This window comes from Squalius cephalus, assembly GCF_949319135.1.
Source record: "Squalius cephalus genome assembly, chromosome: 7".
Classification (NCBI taxonomy): Eukaryota; Metazoa; Chordata; class Actinopteri; order Cypriniformes; family Leuciscidae; genus Squalius; species Squalius cephalus.
In genome coordinates, this window is record NC_137128.1 from 8,468,343 (window position 1) to 8,487,372 (window position 19,030).

Here is a 19,030-nt window from a genome sequence, read left to right on the forward strand (position 1 = left end):
AGAGGCTGACTTACAACAACAGCCTTCATTTACAGGAAACGCTGCGTCACTTGCATTGGGCGTGTTTGTTCATTTACAGAGAGGGAGGGAAATGTAACTCTTTATTCCCTTTTAGACTGATATATTCACATGTACATTCATTCTGATCACACAGCAGCACATCTTCAGACAACAGCTCAGAGATTACCTGCAGTTTATAACCAAATCATCACCAAGTAAGTTTTCTAATTTATTCTTATGAAAAGGGGAAAAGGTGCTTACATTTTAATGGTGAATTTTAAAAAAAAGTATTGTAAATGGATGTTTTTCTGATGATTATATTCTTCATTAGTGATACTCATTTTGCAATTTAGTTAAGGAAATAAAAAGAAATAATATTCACTGTGTGAAATATTATTCAATCCCATTTGTGTTGAACACTTGAAAGGCACTTTTTAAACTTTTAATATTACAGTGATCATTCTTAAAATATATACTGTACATACAGTAGTATAAGAAACTTCACAAAATACAATAATAGTTAAAACACACACCCAACTAAAGAAAACACTAATCACTATAATGGTGACTTCAAACAAAACAGTTGAGACGCTTTGCTTGTTATGATACGGAATATCTGCGAAAGTGTTACTAGTATCTCATTTCACACATATTTTGTTTCTGTGTTGATTCTATATTATAATGTCGATACAATGTAACGTATTTTCTCTGGCTCTTGTTTTAAATGAGTTTGTTGCGTTATTATGCTTGTTGTCGTCATCTGTTGGTCATCAAGTCAGTAAAGTGTTATATATTTGCGCAAATCATTTTACACCAGTGTGATGATTTCTTATTTTTGGCGAATATTCGTCAGAACAATGGACTGCTTCACAAACGAAGGTCAGTTCAACGCTGGATTTGCACAAAAGATTAACATGACGGTACATACTGTAAGACAAACAGAACCTCAGATACTACTAAGATATCTCCTGAGATATGAACAACACAAACACATTCTGCCATTTGTCTCCACACCCCACAAAGTGAAGTTGTGGCAAAAAGGTCTTTCCCTCCTGTCCTTCTTTCACATTTGTTCCTTCTTCCCCACTTCCTTCCCTTGAAAGCTTGAAAAAATATGCATTGCATTAGCAGTGCTAGCTTTTAATGCATTATATTTTTAGGGCTTGCATTTTTATGGGCTGAAATTCAACATATTTGTATATTTAAGCTGTGTATATCCTCCTGGGACCCAAGAATAGACTTTTGTCCACTGTAGTAGACATTATATTTTAGTGAATTTCTCTGATGTCATACATGTCACATGACACAACCTGGGTGTCCTGTAAAGAGCACATTCAGGACTTTTCAGAGATACCAAATGTTTGGAGGTTTCACCATGAAAACAACTACTCCTTGGTCTTTAAAAATGTCTGACATTAATTTAGTGATCAAATGTAGCCTTCTTATGGAAATATGATAATATATTGTAATTATAATTTAAATTGGACTACTTTTCAAATTGTATTTCATAAAACAACATCTCAGGAAAATGTTAAGGGGTTTCAAATAAAAAAATATATTTTCTGTTACAGAACAGGGCGTTGATTTCAAACGTGTCCACTGTAGAGGACATCAGGACTTACATCATGTTTATCAGGCATTTTGTGAGACACAACAAGTGAATATGGAAATAAATTATACATCAATATTCCTATGAAATATTAGATATTATTATTAAAATGTTGCCAATTATTACTCCAATTATTACACTTCTTTTTTCATTAAATGTTGCTCCAAGAACACATTAAGGTGCAAATTAGATACAGTTTATATATACATTGCATTGAATGGGAATATTAATTTATGGACCTTTTACCCACATATTGCATAATGTAAAATGGTGTATCACTTCATTCCGTTATTTCTTTCATAACATAGTTGAGAATAATCTTTATCCAAATTTTGGTTGAAAAAATCCTGAAACCCCCAAATGTATTGGTGATTTAAAAAAAATCCCATTGTTTTTGCCTATACATATAATTTCATGTCATTTTATTTTTTAAACAACTTAGTCCTGGCGTCCACTACAGAGGACATAGCATAACTTATGAATAAAATATTATTTTGCAAAAATGTTTTTTTACCATTTGTTTATTGTGATCTAAACAGTGTGATGACATGGAAAACAACTAAATTCAAAAAACTTTTTTTTTCTGGGTCCCAGGAGGATATTTAAATTCAAAACATTTCACACACATTTTCATTATTACAAATTTCATCAAATTTCACTTCCAAAATATTCATTCTTTTTAAAAAATACAACCTATAATATTTGACAGGCAAATGTCGGTCCATTTTAATTGCACAAATTCAGTGGTTCAAATTTGGCAGAAAATTCAACATTTCACATCTGGGAACTGCAGGAATAGCAGTAGAGTCCCAATGCATAATCTCCATCTGCCGTTAGTCAGCTCACCAGCAGAAGACCAGAGCAAGAGTTAGAGCAAGTCATTCATTCATAAAAACGGATTTACAGAAATTGAGCATTTGTGATGATTATCTGGGCCAGAATATACAAAAGCTGTGTTTACATTTAAGTCCTCGCGGTTACTTTTGTACATGTAACAGCTTCTCTACCGTGAACGAGATCATAACATTATTCCCCAAAGCAGATCAAATGTTAAATCTGAGGTAGACACATATTTCTCTCGGTTGTTTAGTTTCCTAAAAATATCTTGGTGCTGTGCGCTGCAGTACTGGGGGTTCCCGTCATACTCCAGGATTCCCCAGCCGTCGGGACATAAAATGCTTAACATAGCTTAATGGACTAAAACAGTGACATAAAAGACAAAACTCGCACTTTATTGGGAATGTAGGACATAGGCTACATGCAAGCAAATGGACTCAGAATATGAATGCAACGCGCAAAGTTTCACGCTAAGCGTTTCCCAGTGATATATATGGAAGTAAAATAATGTCAAATGTTTTTGAAACAAAAAGCCTGTTGAATTGCACTACTTGAAAAAAATAGGCATTACATTAACCATGCTTGCATTTTAATGCATTGTATTTTTAGGGCTTGCATTTTTATGGGCTGAAATTCAACATGGTTGAATATTTAAGCTGTGAATAACAATTAAAAACATTTCAAACACATTTTCATTATTAAAAATTCAATAATCCATATTCACCTTTCATATTTCACTTCCAAAATATTCAAACTGTTTAAAAATACAACCTATAATATTCAACAGGCAATTTTCGGTCCATTTTATTTCGCTTTGCAAATTCAGTGGTTCAAATTCGACAGTAAATTCAACATTGACATCCAGGAACTGCAGGAAAAGCAGTAGATTACCGAGATACTCTCCATCTGCTGTTAGTCAACTGTCGTTGGGCCGAGCGGGTGGGCCTTACAATACTAGTCGATGAGTTGAATCAACCCTACTCCACAACAAATCCATAAATGTATCCAGTAAATGACCATGGTCTTGGTCTTGGTCTTGGTTTGGTCTTTACTACATCTCTGCTCTGTTCTGTACTGAAACACTGCTATACAGCCAACAGATTTTATTTTAGTTTTTGTTTCACAGTGTCTGATATGAGGATTGTCCTGCTGGGTAAAAGTGGATCAGGAAAGAGTTCGACAGGAAACACCATCCTGGGCAGAAATGTGTTTAAAGTGGGTTTCTCTTCTGAATCTACAACTCAACAGTGTGAGAAACATGAGGGAAAAGTGAACGGTAGAAACATCACAGTGATTGACACACCTGGACTGTTTCACACATCCATCACAAGTGAAGAAGATCTGAAGGTTGAGATTGAGAGGAATCTGCAGATGTCTGATCCTGGTCCTCATGTGATTCTGCTGGTCATCAAACTTGGCAGATTTACAGAGGAAGAGGAGAACACAGTGAAATGGATTCAGAAAAACTTTGGAGAAGATGTTATGAGATTCACCATCCCGCTGTTCACTGGAGTTGACAAATTGGAAAAACCACTAGACGAATTTCTGCAAGAAAGCATCAAGATAAATGAACTCCTAGATGAATGGAAGGTGGCATATCATGCCTTTAATAATGCAGAGAAGAATGATCGAACTCAGGTCACTGAGCTGGTGGAGAAAATAAAGGACATGATGAATCAAAATGAAAGAATGAATGAATACTACACTGCGGAAATGTATCAGAAGGCTCAGAGTGAGATCAGAAAAGAAGAGGAGAGAAAAAGACGAGAGGAAGAGAAAAGGAACCAAGAGAAGGAGGAAGAGAAAGGAAAAGAAGATGGAGTTGGTGAAAGAACAATGATGAGAGAATTTGCAAAAGTAGTTTTAATATCAATAGGAGCAGCTGTAATATCAATAGTAGCATCAAAACTATACAAGATATTGTCTGAGCGGAAATGATTCATATATCAGTATGAATCACAGGTCCGGATCTGCATGAAAAAAATGAAATGCATGATTACCCACATTTTTGGATTTTTATGTGTTAAGTTTTAACCATTCATATAATAAATCATAACATGAAGAGTCAACATAAAGAGCTACTTTTTTTGTAAATGTGATAACATGGCATATAAGCTGGAATGGCCTTGTTGTAACAATTAAACATTATACATTAACATTATACATTAAAATAAACAATAATAAAATGTATGAATTAACCCAATTTGACCAGCTGATCTTTTTTTTTTCCTGTATTAAATACATTTAATGTGATCTATTGAATCTATTTTAATACCAAACAAAAAGGATTCAAATATTCCTATAATACACACACACACACTCGCACAGGCACACACACACTCGCACAGACACACACACACACACACACACACACACACACACACACACGTATATGATATTGAGGCTATATTGAGGCTATCATACACACATATATGTATATGATATTAGTTATTTAGAAGGCTGTTATAATGTAGAAGTGTTTCATTTGTAGAATCTATTAATGTGTGTAACTGCAAACTATAATTTTGTGTCACAGATTTACCTGACGCCTTAAAACTACAGCACAGATGGGTGAGTACTGATCTGTATGTTTGTTCTGGCATTATGTGAAAGCTTTGCCAAATCAAAGTAATGGCACAATAGCCTGTACAAGCTCGAGACAAGAGCTGTAGGCTGATGCGGACCCATGTTTAAGTCCTGGGTTGGACTTTCCTATGAGATAAAGGCAAATTGGTTTAACACAATATATATTTTTAATCAGTATAAAATAACTTAATGTTAAGTAATTACATGCCTAAATTTATTTAAGCCTTAAAGAACAAGGCGTTACATTGGTAATGTACTTTTGAGGTTGCTTTTCTGATCATCTATCATTTTTGGATAATCTAAGTGTTAAGATTTTTTTTTTTTTAAATTTCTGAAAGAATTCAATATTATTTAATAACAAATATCTCATATGAGAAGAAAAAATGATGTATTTTTTCTTATTTTACGACAAAAAGATCTCCGGATTGTTCTGCTGGGTAAAACTGGAGCCGGGAAGAGCGCAACAGGAAACACCATCCTGGGCAGAAACGCTTTTGGGGTGAAATGTTCTTCAGAGTCTGTCACTAAGAAATGTAATGCACATGATGGGATGGTGGACGGCCAGAAAATCACTGTGATTGACACGCCGGGACTCTATGACACATCAATGAACAAAAGACAGCTTAAACAACAAATAGAAAAGTTGTTCAATTATTCTGGTGATGGTTTTCATGCAATTCTGCTGGTGATCAAACTGTGCACTAAATTTACAGAGGAGGAAAGGAATACTGTGCAGTGGGTCAAGGATAACTTTGGTGAAGAGGCTTCAAAAAACACCATAGTGTTGTTTACAAATGGAGATGAATTAGAGTACAATGGCATGACAATAGGAGAATATATAAATGAATCGGCAAAGCTGCAGGGATTAGTTAAGCAGTGTAATGAAAGATATCAGGTTTTTAAAAACAGAGATAATGATCGCTCCCAGGTCACTCAGCTTGTGGGAAAGATAAGGAAAATGATAGACAGGAAAAACAATGAACTTTACACTAAAAAGAAATATGAGGAAACTCAAAGAAAACTGTTCTTTGCAAATGCTGTAGGAGTTGTAACAGGAGGAGGATTAGGAGCAGGAGCAGCAGGAGGAGCAGCTGCAGGATTTGGTGCTGCTAAAGGTGCAGTAATTGCCTCTACAGTGGTGGGGGGTGTAGGTGTTGCTGCAGCAGCTGGAGCTTTTGGAGTTGGAGCAGCGATATACAAGCATTTAAAACGTAAATCATCAACTGAAAATAAGAACAAAGAAAATTGAAATTAGACCATGTATTTTCTGGGTATTTTCAGGGTACCTCTGGCCTAGAAAACTGGAATAGGCTCCAGCCCTATGACTTAGAAGGTTGTATAAGGAAAAAGAGAGACAGAGAGATTTGAATTTAAAAATATATATTTTATTTCAATTGCCATGTTTAATCCTAAAACAGGCAAGAGTGGAAAATGATCATCAAAATATTTTAATGTTCAATCTTTTAATTTAATGTTGTCTATCATCTGGACTTAAGTACAACATGTCCAAAGGAATTTTGGAAATATTTGATATAGTTTGGATTGTATGAGTTGTATCTCCCAGGCTACGTTGCCCTATTAGAGTATAAAAAAGGCCCAAGTCATCAATGTTTCTGTGATTTGTTTGATGCAAAAAAAAAAAAAGAAAAAAAAAAAGAAAATTGTATGACATCTTAGTGTCCTAAAATTAGGGCATATACATTTATTTTATTTTTTCACTGCTGAACAGTTTCGTCTTCAACCTCAGAGATGTGGAAACTCTAGCCCTTGAGGTTTATTAGCTGCATCCTTAATCAATCATATAATTTGATTTATGATACAACTTATAATTTTCTAAATAACTCTGAAGATTTTAGTTAGACTTCTCAGGTGTGTTTGATCAGGGTTAAAGCTAAACTCTGCAGGACGGTAGCCCTCCAGGAGCAGTATTTGACACCCCTGTTTTACCACAAAATGAGCTGTGTGAAACTATGCAAGACTTGTTAAATCTTGTTAAAAATGCAAAGATGTAGTCAACTAAATGTAATAATATCAGTTTTATTTGAATAGTATATTAGATTATATTCAATATCAGAATTTAATATTATAATTTGCACAGTTTTTAACTGAAAATACATAGATTGAGGGCCCTAGAACGAGATTTCTACTGAATAAATCACCCGTCATCCCGGAATGCACAATAATGCCATGACCAGTACATGGGGCCCATTTTGCCTTTAGACACAATTCATTGTAAATACTGTGGATAATCCTTTTTTTATACCCAAATCTGGCAACATATCTCAGGGCATACATACTTTTCAAAATGCGGTAAATAACAGCATGCATGATCAATATATGACTTCATTTTCTATTTCAACATCTTAAGAAAATGTTCACAATTAATATTAGCAGGTTTATTATATTTTTTTATTAATATATGCCTATACGTTATGCCCAGCACTATGGGCGGACATGTTGGCTTTAGGTCAAACTGACAATTTTTTTTTTTAACCAATTCATGTGACCCACATACTCCAAACAGACTCAACTATGATATTGACAACAGGACTGGATGAAAAATACATTTTCGTTGCCTGTTTTAGGGTTATATTTATATTCACTTACAATTTTAATATAGCTTAATTGTTAGAATTTACTGCCTGCATAGAGTTGGTTCATGCCTTGAAGTGACTTACACAACGATTTTGATCTTTTTCATTTTGTCTTCTAAAAACTCTCAACATCACCCATCTGTATGATATCTAACATTATTTGATTTTTGTATTTGTTTGAAAAAATTATATACTTTGGACTTCATTTTGCACTCATTATCTGTTTCACATAACTTTTACTGTAATGAAATATTCTTTTTTTCACATGTTCAATGAACTTATGTGCAGTCATATTTTAGCAGTCCCTGATAGATTGATGTTTTATGAGATTGCATTAAAGTATTGTTTTTGCAACCTAAATTATTTCAAATCAATTTTGTCATAATTTCTGTGATAATTTCGGTTACAAATGATCACAGTCCTTCCATTGATGACTTTGGTATGACAGAGCACTCTTGCAACTAAAAGTGGCAAAGACCACCCCTTTTACTCTGAGTTTGAGATTTTACCCTCCAGCTTGTGGTTTAAGTTTCCTCGAGTTAAGAGATAGATATAGCAATATATAATAGATATAGCAATATATTTATTTCCACATACATTTCCCATCTAAATGTAGGTAATAGAGGTGGTTAGTAGCGTCAGCAGTTTATTCAAGGACAGTTGGGGGTTGTATTGTTTTCTATTTTCATGGTTGTCTGTTTGTATGTCTTGCCGTAAAACTAATTGTCCCCTGGGGGACATAAAATAAAGTTGAAGTTTATTTTATTTTATTTTGATGGCCCACTTCAGAAATGCTGTTGGCTACAAGTTAAATTGCACCTACATGTCAACTAACTCTCATTATAGAGTATTAGTAGACTGGTAGGGTTGAGAGTTTGTAGAATAAGTTGACATGTAGTTGCAAAGTTACTTATAGTCAGTAGAATGTCTGTTGGTGGACCATCACCATAGCCATGTTAGCAGATATTAAGCACATTCTACTAATACTCTAATGAGAGTTAGTTGACATTTAGGTAAAATGTTACTTATTGTAATGAAACTGCACAGAGACACAAAGGCTGAGGATCGAGGAGTGAGGAGGCTTCCTGAGGAGTCATGAGTGAGGATACACAGGTGTATTATGCGGAAGAGTTTTATCACCTAAACGTGACGCACGTATAAATTCTCCTCCCCCTTCACTACGGTGACAATCATTTTAAACCTTTAAATTTAAACCTTTGATGTTTATATAAACCACACATCTCACATATTTCAACAGGGTATCTTCCTGTTATCATTATTTATTATGAATTTCTTAAATAAATAAACTTCAACAACATAAGGGCAGATCCTTTGAGCGCTGCTGATGACGATGTGGAGTGACGCTCGAGTGATCAAGTATTCCAATGTATAAAAAGGCTTTCATTCAATTCCTCCATCCTCCTTTTCTTCCCTTGCAGCCTTTCCTCGCATCCTACAGCGGGTGGAGCTGAGACGCAAGGAAAGGAAACGAGGAAAGGAAACGAGGATGCACAAATAAGAAATGAGAAGCACCCCAGGTTAGATATAGGCAGAAGACACTGCTCTAAACAATCATGGATGAATAGACCAGGCAGAGAGTTATGGGTAATGAAGTCCTTAATAGAGTGGCAATAGTCTGGTGGAGTTCTGGTGGCAACCAAGGGCACTATCATAATTTCTTCTATAGGCCCTTTCCTAACTTTTCGTCAGCATGAAACAGTGTGAAACTGAAGTTGTACTGGTCTTTTCTACCTAGTTGTGACATATATCCAATGTCTCTGGAACAAAAACAAATGTAGGGCGGGGCTTGATTTTGTCAGTGGAGAATTGATTGGATGGTGGTGGTTTGCTATTGGTGGATCTCATGTGAGTGACAGGTTATCCGCCCACATCATCAAAATGAACATGAATTTAAAACAATAATGATTATCATTACTGATAAATCATTTAGAATTAACACTTTAAGATTCCATAAAAAATTAAGAATTGTTAATTCCATAGTGACTTTAACCCCCAGGGGTCGGCCGCCACGACCGCCTCGCTTTTTTTCTTATCAGTGCAAAAGAGACTTAAATAAATCTGTCAGTTTTTGTCATACAGACAAGTGTTATACCATTCGAAACTGTTAAGTATCTAAATTTATTTGTGTTATTATACTTACAATAAAAACAAAACGTTGTGCTTATCATAAAATAAAGAAAACAAAAATGATGCACGTTCTGCTGTCTCTCTCCATTCTTGAAGTCCATTCTGAAACGCTTCTGAAAATGAACTGTAACTCAGCGAATATGTGTCACACAGACATGAGAGATATGTCTTTAGAAAGATCAAATATCAAAAACAAAAATTCTCTGATTATGTAAACCAGGGTTTCTCAAACTTTTTGTGTGTGTGGACCACTATTTGTAATCAAGAATTTTCGCGGACCATCTCATAATAAAATATGTCTCAGAGTCCTACCTGAATTAATCCGCACCTCTAAATAGGCTTACTAGCACTAAAACTATCATTGGTCATCATATCAGTACAACAGGCTTGTTAAAAGAAAGTTTACTGCACACAACGGCTGCCACATATATTTATTTATTTACTGAAGCGCCCGAGGGCATAATCAGGTTCATTTGAACAACATGCTTATTTCCATAGCAATGGAGTATGAAATCTATACAGTAATAAGAACACTGGAATATAGTCAACATTTCAAAACCTTTGGCGATTTTAGGGGATTATTAATCTTCAGAGTTTTACAAGTCCTCAAAAAGTAGCCTACCTAGGCTTGAGTTTGTCCACTTAACAGCACATCCGCAAAACATTTCAGAAACGCGAAATCAAGAAACTAACTGGAAATTAAAATAATAACAGGCCTTATTCATTCCATTTAACATTTCGTTTCATATAAACTGCCTATATGCCACTGTGCACTGCGTTCATAGCGCGTCAAATTGAAAAAGGGATCATATGTCAAATTCGCGCCTGCCGCGCCTAGTGATACGCTTGACCACTTTGTACCAATTCGCGCGTCAAGAGCGAAATTGACGCGCGTAAAAACAAAAGTTTGAAGCGAAATTTCGTCCGTTGTGAACGCACCATTAAAGGCTATGCGTGTGATGTGATAATGAGATTTGCCTCTGCCCTTTTCTCTTCAGAGAACCTGTTGCTATCCACCGAACCAATGTTGTGGTTCTAACGGCACTGAACTTGAATGTCACGGCAGAACACCACTAGGCTATTTTAGTAATCACACAATAACTTGACAATTTAATTAAAATGTTATATCAATATAGGCCTACATATTCTTTTTACTTTTTTTAATGGGAATTTCCTAGTAAAATGAAGGTAAAAAATATATATTATTTTATATTTTATTTTGCCTTTCCACGGACCACCTGCAGTACCCTCACGGACCACTAGTGGTCCGCGGACCACAGTTTGGGAATGGCTGATGTAAACCAATGCGAGGTTCATCTTTAATGTGACTACACCCATGCGCTGCGCAGGCTTTGACACGCAAATCATCAATGTGAGAAGAAAATATAATGGACTCTATGTCAAAAATTATCTATGACCCAGTAGATGTTCGGTTCTCACCTTTTGACTTCCGCTTCCAGTCTGTCTATGTTTGTGCTCTTTTATGATACCATTGTGACGAACTAGAAGTTGTCACCAAAAATGGTTGTGATGTCCACAAGAGGGCGATATTGTCATAGAGAGTAGCGAGTATAAAAACAAAGAAATAAAATGGAAAGGGGATAGCTAGAGAGAGCACGTACTACCGCCACACCACCTTGAACACACTAATTTCGTCTGATATCGGAAGTTAGAGATGGGAAATATGGACAAACACTGGAAGTTTAACACAGTGATTGAGCCCTGACTCAATGCAGTTTGCTACGGACCAGCGCTGGTAGCGAGACGAGAGATGGCAACCAAAGGCTAGTTTGAATTTCCCAGTTTACCATTACTACTGAACCCTGGTACAGAGACGGAACGTCAAAAAAGTATTTCGCTGTTTATTTTGCAAGAATGTCTGCTTGGTTCCCATTGCTGTGGAGCATGTTGAGTTTGGACATGTACTTTGGATATTGAAACAGGCTGAATTATGAATGGCTAGGAATTCTAGTAACCTGTGATAAACTTTGGTAGCTTCCTGTACTTGAGCCCCATTCCCAAAAACTGAGTCACTGAATCACTGAACAGTGAGAAAGATCCTGAGCATTTGAAAATTAAAAATGTTACTTATAAGTGGACTTATAAGTTGGCACCCCAGAAAAACCCAGTCAATCTGCTACACCATTTGCTGTGTGATCAGGAAATTATCATACCGAATTGTTTTGCCAGGCCTACTTTTGTCTCTAGCTGGTTCACGCCCACAGGTAGTGATGGCAAAATGAGGCTTCCTGAACCACTGAGACCTCGCAGCCCATTGCTTCAGCCAAAGGTTCATTACTCGAAGCTTCACCCCCATCCCCTATTTATTTTCTTCTCATTGTTAATGTCTGTAACCTTTCATTTGCAATAATAAAAAGACCTGAGCAGACATTTGTCCATTGCCTGGGTATAATATAAAATATGTATCTTTCTATGTCTGAATTTACTTTTGCAGAAACAACTGTCACATACACAGTTAATTAATTATTCATAAATTGTTTGGATAGTGACAGTATGAACAACAAAAGTGCACTGTGTTGAGTGCAGTGCTTATGGTGGAGGTAGTGTAATAAAGTAAACTGCAACAGAATAGTCTTTTAGTGCAGTGTTGTGCTTATGGGACTGGGGATATAGAGGAGCAACCTGCAACACTGCAGTTTGGGGTGGGTGAAGGAAGGATTACAATAGATTTTTATTGAGAAACAGAATTATTTCAAGTGTGTTGGGGTTTAGACAATTCCTCTTCTCAGACAAAAATCTCTCCAGCCTTGGAAAAGATCCTTTCACAAAGAACAGAGGATGCAGGGGAACATACAAATGCCAGTGCCAGCTGTTGTAAACAAGGATACGGATGCATCTGTTGATCCCAGATAGGGGAGGATTTCCTCTTGCTGGCTCCATTACCAGGAAAAAGGAAGAGGTCACAAAAAGCAAACAAATCCAAAAGGGCAATCCAAATCAAAAAGCATTCCAGTCCAGATCCAAAAATCCAAAGCAATCCAAATAATCGTATCTAATTGATTTAACAAGACTATAATATAGCTACTATAATTAATAATAACAATATACTATAACTATTCTAACAGACTGTGAAACTGTGGATCTTAGAGATGATTTCACGTCACAGGACCCCTGCATGATTTTCCCTGCCAAAGATTGATTTATATTTTAAAATTTAGTTTCGGAGAGATTTGAATGACTGTGGTGACGACCCTTTGACGACTGTGGCGATGACATCACAGAGTGGGACGGCAAGATTTCTGAAACAAGGTTTCATGTGGTTGGGGATCATAGTAAAAAGTTACCAGATTACTGTGCTTATATGTTCCGCTGCAACGACAAGACAAAGCTCTTGGATAAATTTAGCATGGATCTGGGGTATAACAACCTGACCTTCCTCACAACACCATATGGAAGCACCGGTGCAATAGCCGGAGCCGCAGCCCTTGCCGGGATTGACAAAAGATCATAAAAGCAACTGTTGTGTAAGCAAATTAGCTCAAAAAGGGAAATATATGTATATAATTAATCATAACTCGTTATGATCAATTATTGCCTAAATATTTTAATTGCTCAAAAAAGGGAATACATAGCCCATTGTCCATATATATATATATATATATATATATATATATATATATATATATGGACAATGGGCTATGTATTCCCTTTTTTATATATTTATTATTTATTATTAGATTATTAATTATAATCTTTTGTAATTAATTGTCCATATATATATATATATATATATATATATATATATATGGACAATTAATTACAAAAGATTATAATTAATTATGAATATATAGATAGGAGATAACTTTTAACAGACTTAAGGCCCTATCTTGCACCCAGCGCAATTGACTTTGTACACCGACACATTATACATGTATAAATCCTATTTTGCACCCGCGCACAGCGAACTTTTCCCTCCACAGACGCACGTTGGTAAATTAGGGAATGAAGTTGCGCTCCCGGGGGCGGTTCTATTTTAAGGGCGCATGCTTGGCCATAATGTAGCGTGTGCACAACGCGCATGCACTTTGATTCTCTCATCTACACAGTTCTCATTTTTGCAAACCATACATTATTACAAGGAAAAATATTACCACATAAGGGAAATCATTGTTGTGTCCATGAAGATGTGAAAAAATAGGCATAAATTTAGCTTACACCTTTACCCAAATTATTTAGGATACTATTATATTATATATATTATTATATTATTAGATATATCCTTCCATCCATCTTCCGCTTATCCGGGGCTGGGTCGCGGGGGCAGCAGTCTAAGCAGAGATGCCCAGACTTCCCTCTCCCTAGACACTTCCTCCAGCTCTTCTGGGGGGACACCGAGGCATTCCCAGGCCAGCCGGGAGACATAGTCTCTCCAGCGTGTCCTAGATCTTCCCCGGGGTCTCCTCCCAGTGGGACGCGCCCGGAACACCTTCCCGGGAAGGCATCCAGGAGGCATCCGGAACAGATGCCCGAGCCACCTCAGCTGACCCCTGTGGAGGAGCAGCGGCTCTACTCTGAGCTCCTCCCGAGTGACCGAGCTTCTCACCCTATCTCTAAGGGATCGCCCAGCCACCCTGCGGAGAAAGCTCATTTCGGCCACCTGTATCCGGGATCTTGTCCTTTCGGTCATGACCCAAAGCTCATAGGTGAGAGTAGGAACGTAGATTGACCGGTAAATTGAGAGCTTCGCCTTGCGGCTCAGCTCTTTCTTTACCACGACAGACTGGTACATCGACCGCATTACTGCAGAAGCTGCACCGATCCGTCTGTCAATCTCCCGTTCCATCCTTCCCTCACTCGTGAACAAAACCCCAAGATACTTGAACTCCTCCACTTGAGGCAGGAACTCTGCACCAACCTGAAGTGGGCAAGCCACCCTTTTCCGACTGAGGACCATGGCCTTGGATTTGGAGGTGCTGATTCTCATCTCAGCCGCTTCACACTCGGCTGCAAACCGTCCCAGTGCATGCTGAAGGTCCTGGTTTGATGAGGCCAACACGACAACATCATCCGCAAAGAGCAGAGACGAAATCGTGTTGTCACCAAACATGACACCCTCTGGCCCCTGGCTGCGCCTGGAAATTCTGTCCATAAAAATTATGAACAGAACCGGCGACAAAGGGCAGCCCTGCCGGAGTCCAACATGCACCGGGAACAAGTCTGACTAACTGCCGGCAATGCGAATCAAGCTCCTGCTTTGGTCGTACAGGGACCGGACAGCCCTTAGCAAAGGACCCCGGACCCCATACTCCCGGAGCACCCTCCACAGGCCGCCGTGAGGGACACAGTCGAATGCCTTCTCCACATCCACAAAGCTCATGTGGACTGGTTGGGCAAACTCCCATGAACCCTCCAGCACCCTGTAGAGGGTGTAGAGCTGGTCCAGTGTTCCACGGCCTGGACGAAAACCACACTGTTCCTCCTGAATCCGAGGTTCTACTATTGGCCGTATTCTCCTCTCTAGTACCCTGGCATAGACTTTCCCAGGGAGGCTGAAAAGTGTGATCCCCCTGTAGTTGGAACACACCCTCCGGTCCCCCTTCTTAAAAAGAGGGACCACCACCCCGGTCTGCCATCCCAGAGGCACTGCCCCCGACCGCCACGCGATGCTGCAGAGGCGTGTCAGCCAAGACAGCCCCACAACATCCAGAGACTTGAGGTAGTCAGGGCGGATCTCATCCACCCCCAGTGCCTTGCCACCGAGGAGTTTTTTGACTACCTCGGTGACTTCAGCTTGGGTGATGGACGAGTCCACCTCTGAGCCCTCAGCCTCTGCTTCCTCAATGGAAGATGTGACGGTGGGATTGAGGAGATCCTCAAAGTATTCCTTCCACCGTCCAACGACATCCCCAGTTGAGGTCAACAGCTCCCCACCTCTACTGTAGACAGCGTTGGTAGGGCACTGCTTCCCTCTCCTGAGGCGCCGGACGGTTTGCCAGAATCTCTTCGAGGCCAGCCGACAGTCCTTCTCCATGGCCTCACCGAACTCCTCCCAGGCCCGAGTTTTTGCCTCCACAACCACCCGGGCTGCAGTTCGCTTGGCCTGCCAGTACCCGTCAGCTGCCTCAGGAGTCCCACAAGCCAACCAGGCCCGATAGGACTCCTTCTTCAGCTTGACGGCATCCTTTACTTCCGATGTCCACCACTGGGTTCAGGGATTGCCGCCTCAACAGGCACTGGAGACCTTACGGCCACAGCTCCGAGCGGCCGCTTCGACAATGGAGGTGGAGAACATGGTCCACTCGGACTCAATATCTCCAGCCACCCCTGGTCAAAGCTCTGCCGGAGGTGGGAGTTGAAGATCTCTCTGACAGGAGACTCTGCCAAACATTCCCAGCAGACCCTTACAGTACGCTTGGGTCTGCCGAGTCTGTCCAGCTTCCTCCCCTGCCATCGGATCCAACTCACCACCAGGTGGTGATCAGTTGACAGCTCCGCCCCACTCTTTACCCGAGTGTCCAAGACATACGGCCGCAGGTCAGATGAAACGACCACAAAGTCGATCATCGACCTACAGCCTAGGGCGTCTTGGTGCCACGTGCACTGATGGACACCCTTATGCTTGAACATGGTGTTCGTTATGGACAAACTGTAACTAGCACAGAAGTCCAATAACTGAACACCGCTCGGGTTCAGATCAGGGGGGCCGTTCCTCCCAATCACGCCCCTCCAGGTGTCACTGTCGTTGCCCACGTGGGCATTGAAGTCCCCCAGTAGAACGACAGAGTCCCCAGTCGGAGCACTTTCCAGCACCCCTCCCAGAGACCCCAAGAAGGCCGGGTACTCTTTACTGCCGTTTGGCCCGTAGGAGCACACTACAGTGAGAGACCTATCCCCGACCCGTAGGCGCAGGGAAATGACCCTCTCGTTCACCGGGGTAAACTCCAACACATGGCGGCTGAGCTGGGGGGCTATAAGCAAACCCACACCAGCCCCGGCTGCGCCATACTGGGCGACGTCACGGTCCTCGATTTAATGTCACTCATAAGGGTTTTTTGAACCACTCTTAGTCTGACCTGTCGCCTAGGACCTGTTTGCCTTGGGAGACCGGTAAAGCTTTCGATTTACCGGTCAATCTACGTTCCTACTCTCACCTATGGTCATGAGCTTTGGGTCATGACCGAAAGGACAAGATCGCGGATACAGGTGGCCGAAATGAGACATATAGCTCCGGACAACATAGCTCCTAGGGTCGTTCGGGTACTCAAACCCCTCCACCACGTTAAGGTGGCAGTTCAAGGAGGGGTTATTAGATATAAATATTATTCATTTGGGTGGGTTTCTCTCATCCCCAATGTCACTTCTCTGTGTTTTACGGCCCTGACGAGAACATCGATCTCCTCGGCTGTGAACCGCTCCTGGCAAATCTGCCGTTATAATAGCAATCCGCCATGGAACAAGCGCGTCTGCTCTTAAAGGGAATGTGAGATGACGCTCTGATTGGTTTATTTTACGTTACGCCCAAACCACATCTACTTCAGACCAACCCATTTTAGATCCGCCCACAAAGTTACTTGTGTTTCACGTTTGATACTGCGTTTCAGATCGTTAAAATAGGGCCCTTAATTTTAAATTGACTAATCTGTTCGTCCACCGAACCGACAGTAGGATCTTCTTATCAACTCTCAAGCAAATATCACAAATAGTTAACCTCTTAAACACATCTAAATAATACTTGCATGGATCTTTGGTGCTGCGCAATAATGTGTGTGTGTGTGTGTGTGTGTGTGTGTAGATCCTCTGTATCGTCCGTGAGATTGAAGCGTTCTTTCGGTTCCTCCAGAGAGGAACGTTAAAAGGTTTACTTAAAAGCAAAGTTGCTGGAAAATTAGGAAAGGTCCGTCTCATCCGAAGGAAAGGAAAAATGAGCAGGGAAAAAAGACTGAGCGACAAGAAGGACTGAGCAACGATAGCTATTGTCATCGTCCTTAAAAAATCTGTCCACACCTATTTTGAGTGAAATGACCAATAGTAGTCAGGAACAGCAGGATAACGTTTCTTTTTTATGACGTAATTAGCATGTTTTATGGTGGGGTCAGAATTTATCATTTTTACTCCAAAAGATGGTAAAAATAGTACAATACATTTTATCGTAACATACTATACATAGTTAAATAAAGGCGTAACAAGAGTATTATCTCAGTGCCAAGGAAGGAATTGCTGGAAGATATTAAAGTAGAGATACATTGCATCACAATTTATTTATTTCGTTGTGATGTGAAGCGATCTTGGAGGGTTACTGAACAGCCCCATGAGTCAAGTCATGTCATCTTCATTTATATAGCGCTTTTAACAATGTAGATTGTTTCAAAGCAGCTTTACAGAGATAAGCGTATAATTTAAGGTAACAGAGATTGTTTTGGCTTTATAGCAGAGTTAAGTTATTTTCCATCTAAAGTTAGTTTTGATTGATTTGCTTCCGTCGCAACGATCATTTGTTATTAAATTAGGGGCCGCTAAGACGACACCATTCCCTCTACACAGACTTTAAACGCGAACCTGTGAGAAATGCTGATGGCGTTCACATGCGCATTTAGAATGGGTTCTATAGTTATGTGCGTTTGAATATACGCAGGTTTGGAATTCCCTACAAGCCAAGCCTAAACAAAGTACTTGTCTTTCCTTATAAATTTTGATAAAGAATTTTATTTTATTTTGTTGCTTTGGGGTAGGAACGCGAAACGAATTTTCCGACAACGCCTTATCTATATAGTGGTAGAGGGATCCTCCATAGGGAGAGTCTAGTTGGCACTTCAGCACTGCGTTGTCATCGGTCCAGGCGAAGGTCCTTCGTCAGATCTGGATACGGCCTGGATCCGGCAGGCTGCAGGAAAACCTCGGGATAAACACAGACACTAAAATTAGCGTAGATGCCATTCTTCTCATGATGTAACGAGTACATCAGGATTTATGGGAAGTGTTCCCGGTTCCGGCTGACCTAATCTATGCAGCCTAACATTAAATTATAGAAGTCTATAATGTATTATGTGTATGCTAGGTCAAAGAGATGTGTCTTTAATCTAGCTTTGAACTGACAGAGTGTGTCTGCTTCCCGGACAATGGTAGGAAGACTGTTCCAGAGTTTTGGTGCTAAATAGGAAAAGGATCTACCGCCAGCAGTCGATTTTGATATTCTAGGTATTAGTAACTGGCCGGAATTTTGAGATCGCAATAGACGTGACGGACTATAATGCGTTAAGAGCTCGCTCAAGTACTGCGGAGCTAAACCATTTAGTGC

At 39.6% G+C, this 19,030-nt stretch overlaps 1 protein-coding gene across 1 annotated transcript; it reads left to right on the forward strand.

Moving 5' to 3' along the window:
- The first annotated feature begins 119 nt into the window (after nt 1-119).
- LOC307162085 (GTPase IMAP family member 4-like) lies at nt 120-4,834 on the forward strand. Its single transcript, XM_079877155.1, has 2 exons — nt 120-215; nt 3,573-4,834. Coding segments are annotated over exons 1-2 (813 nt in total). The 5' UTR covers nt 120-214; the 3' UTR covers nt 4,385-4,834.
- The last annotated feature ends 14,196 nt before the right edge of the window (nt 4,835-19,030 follow it).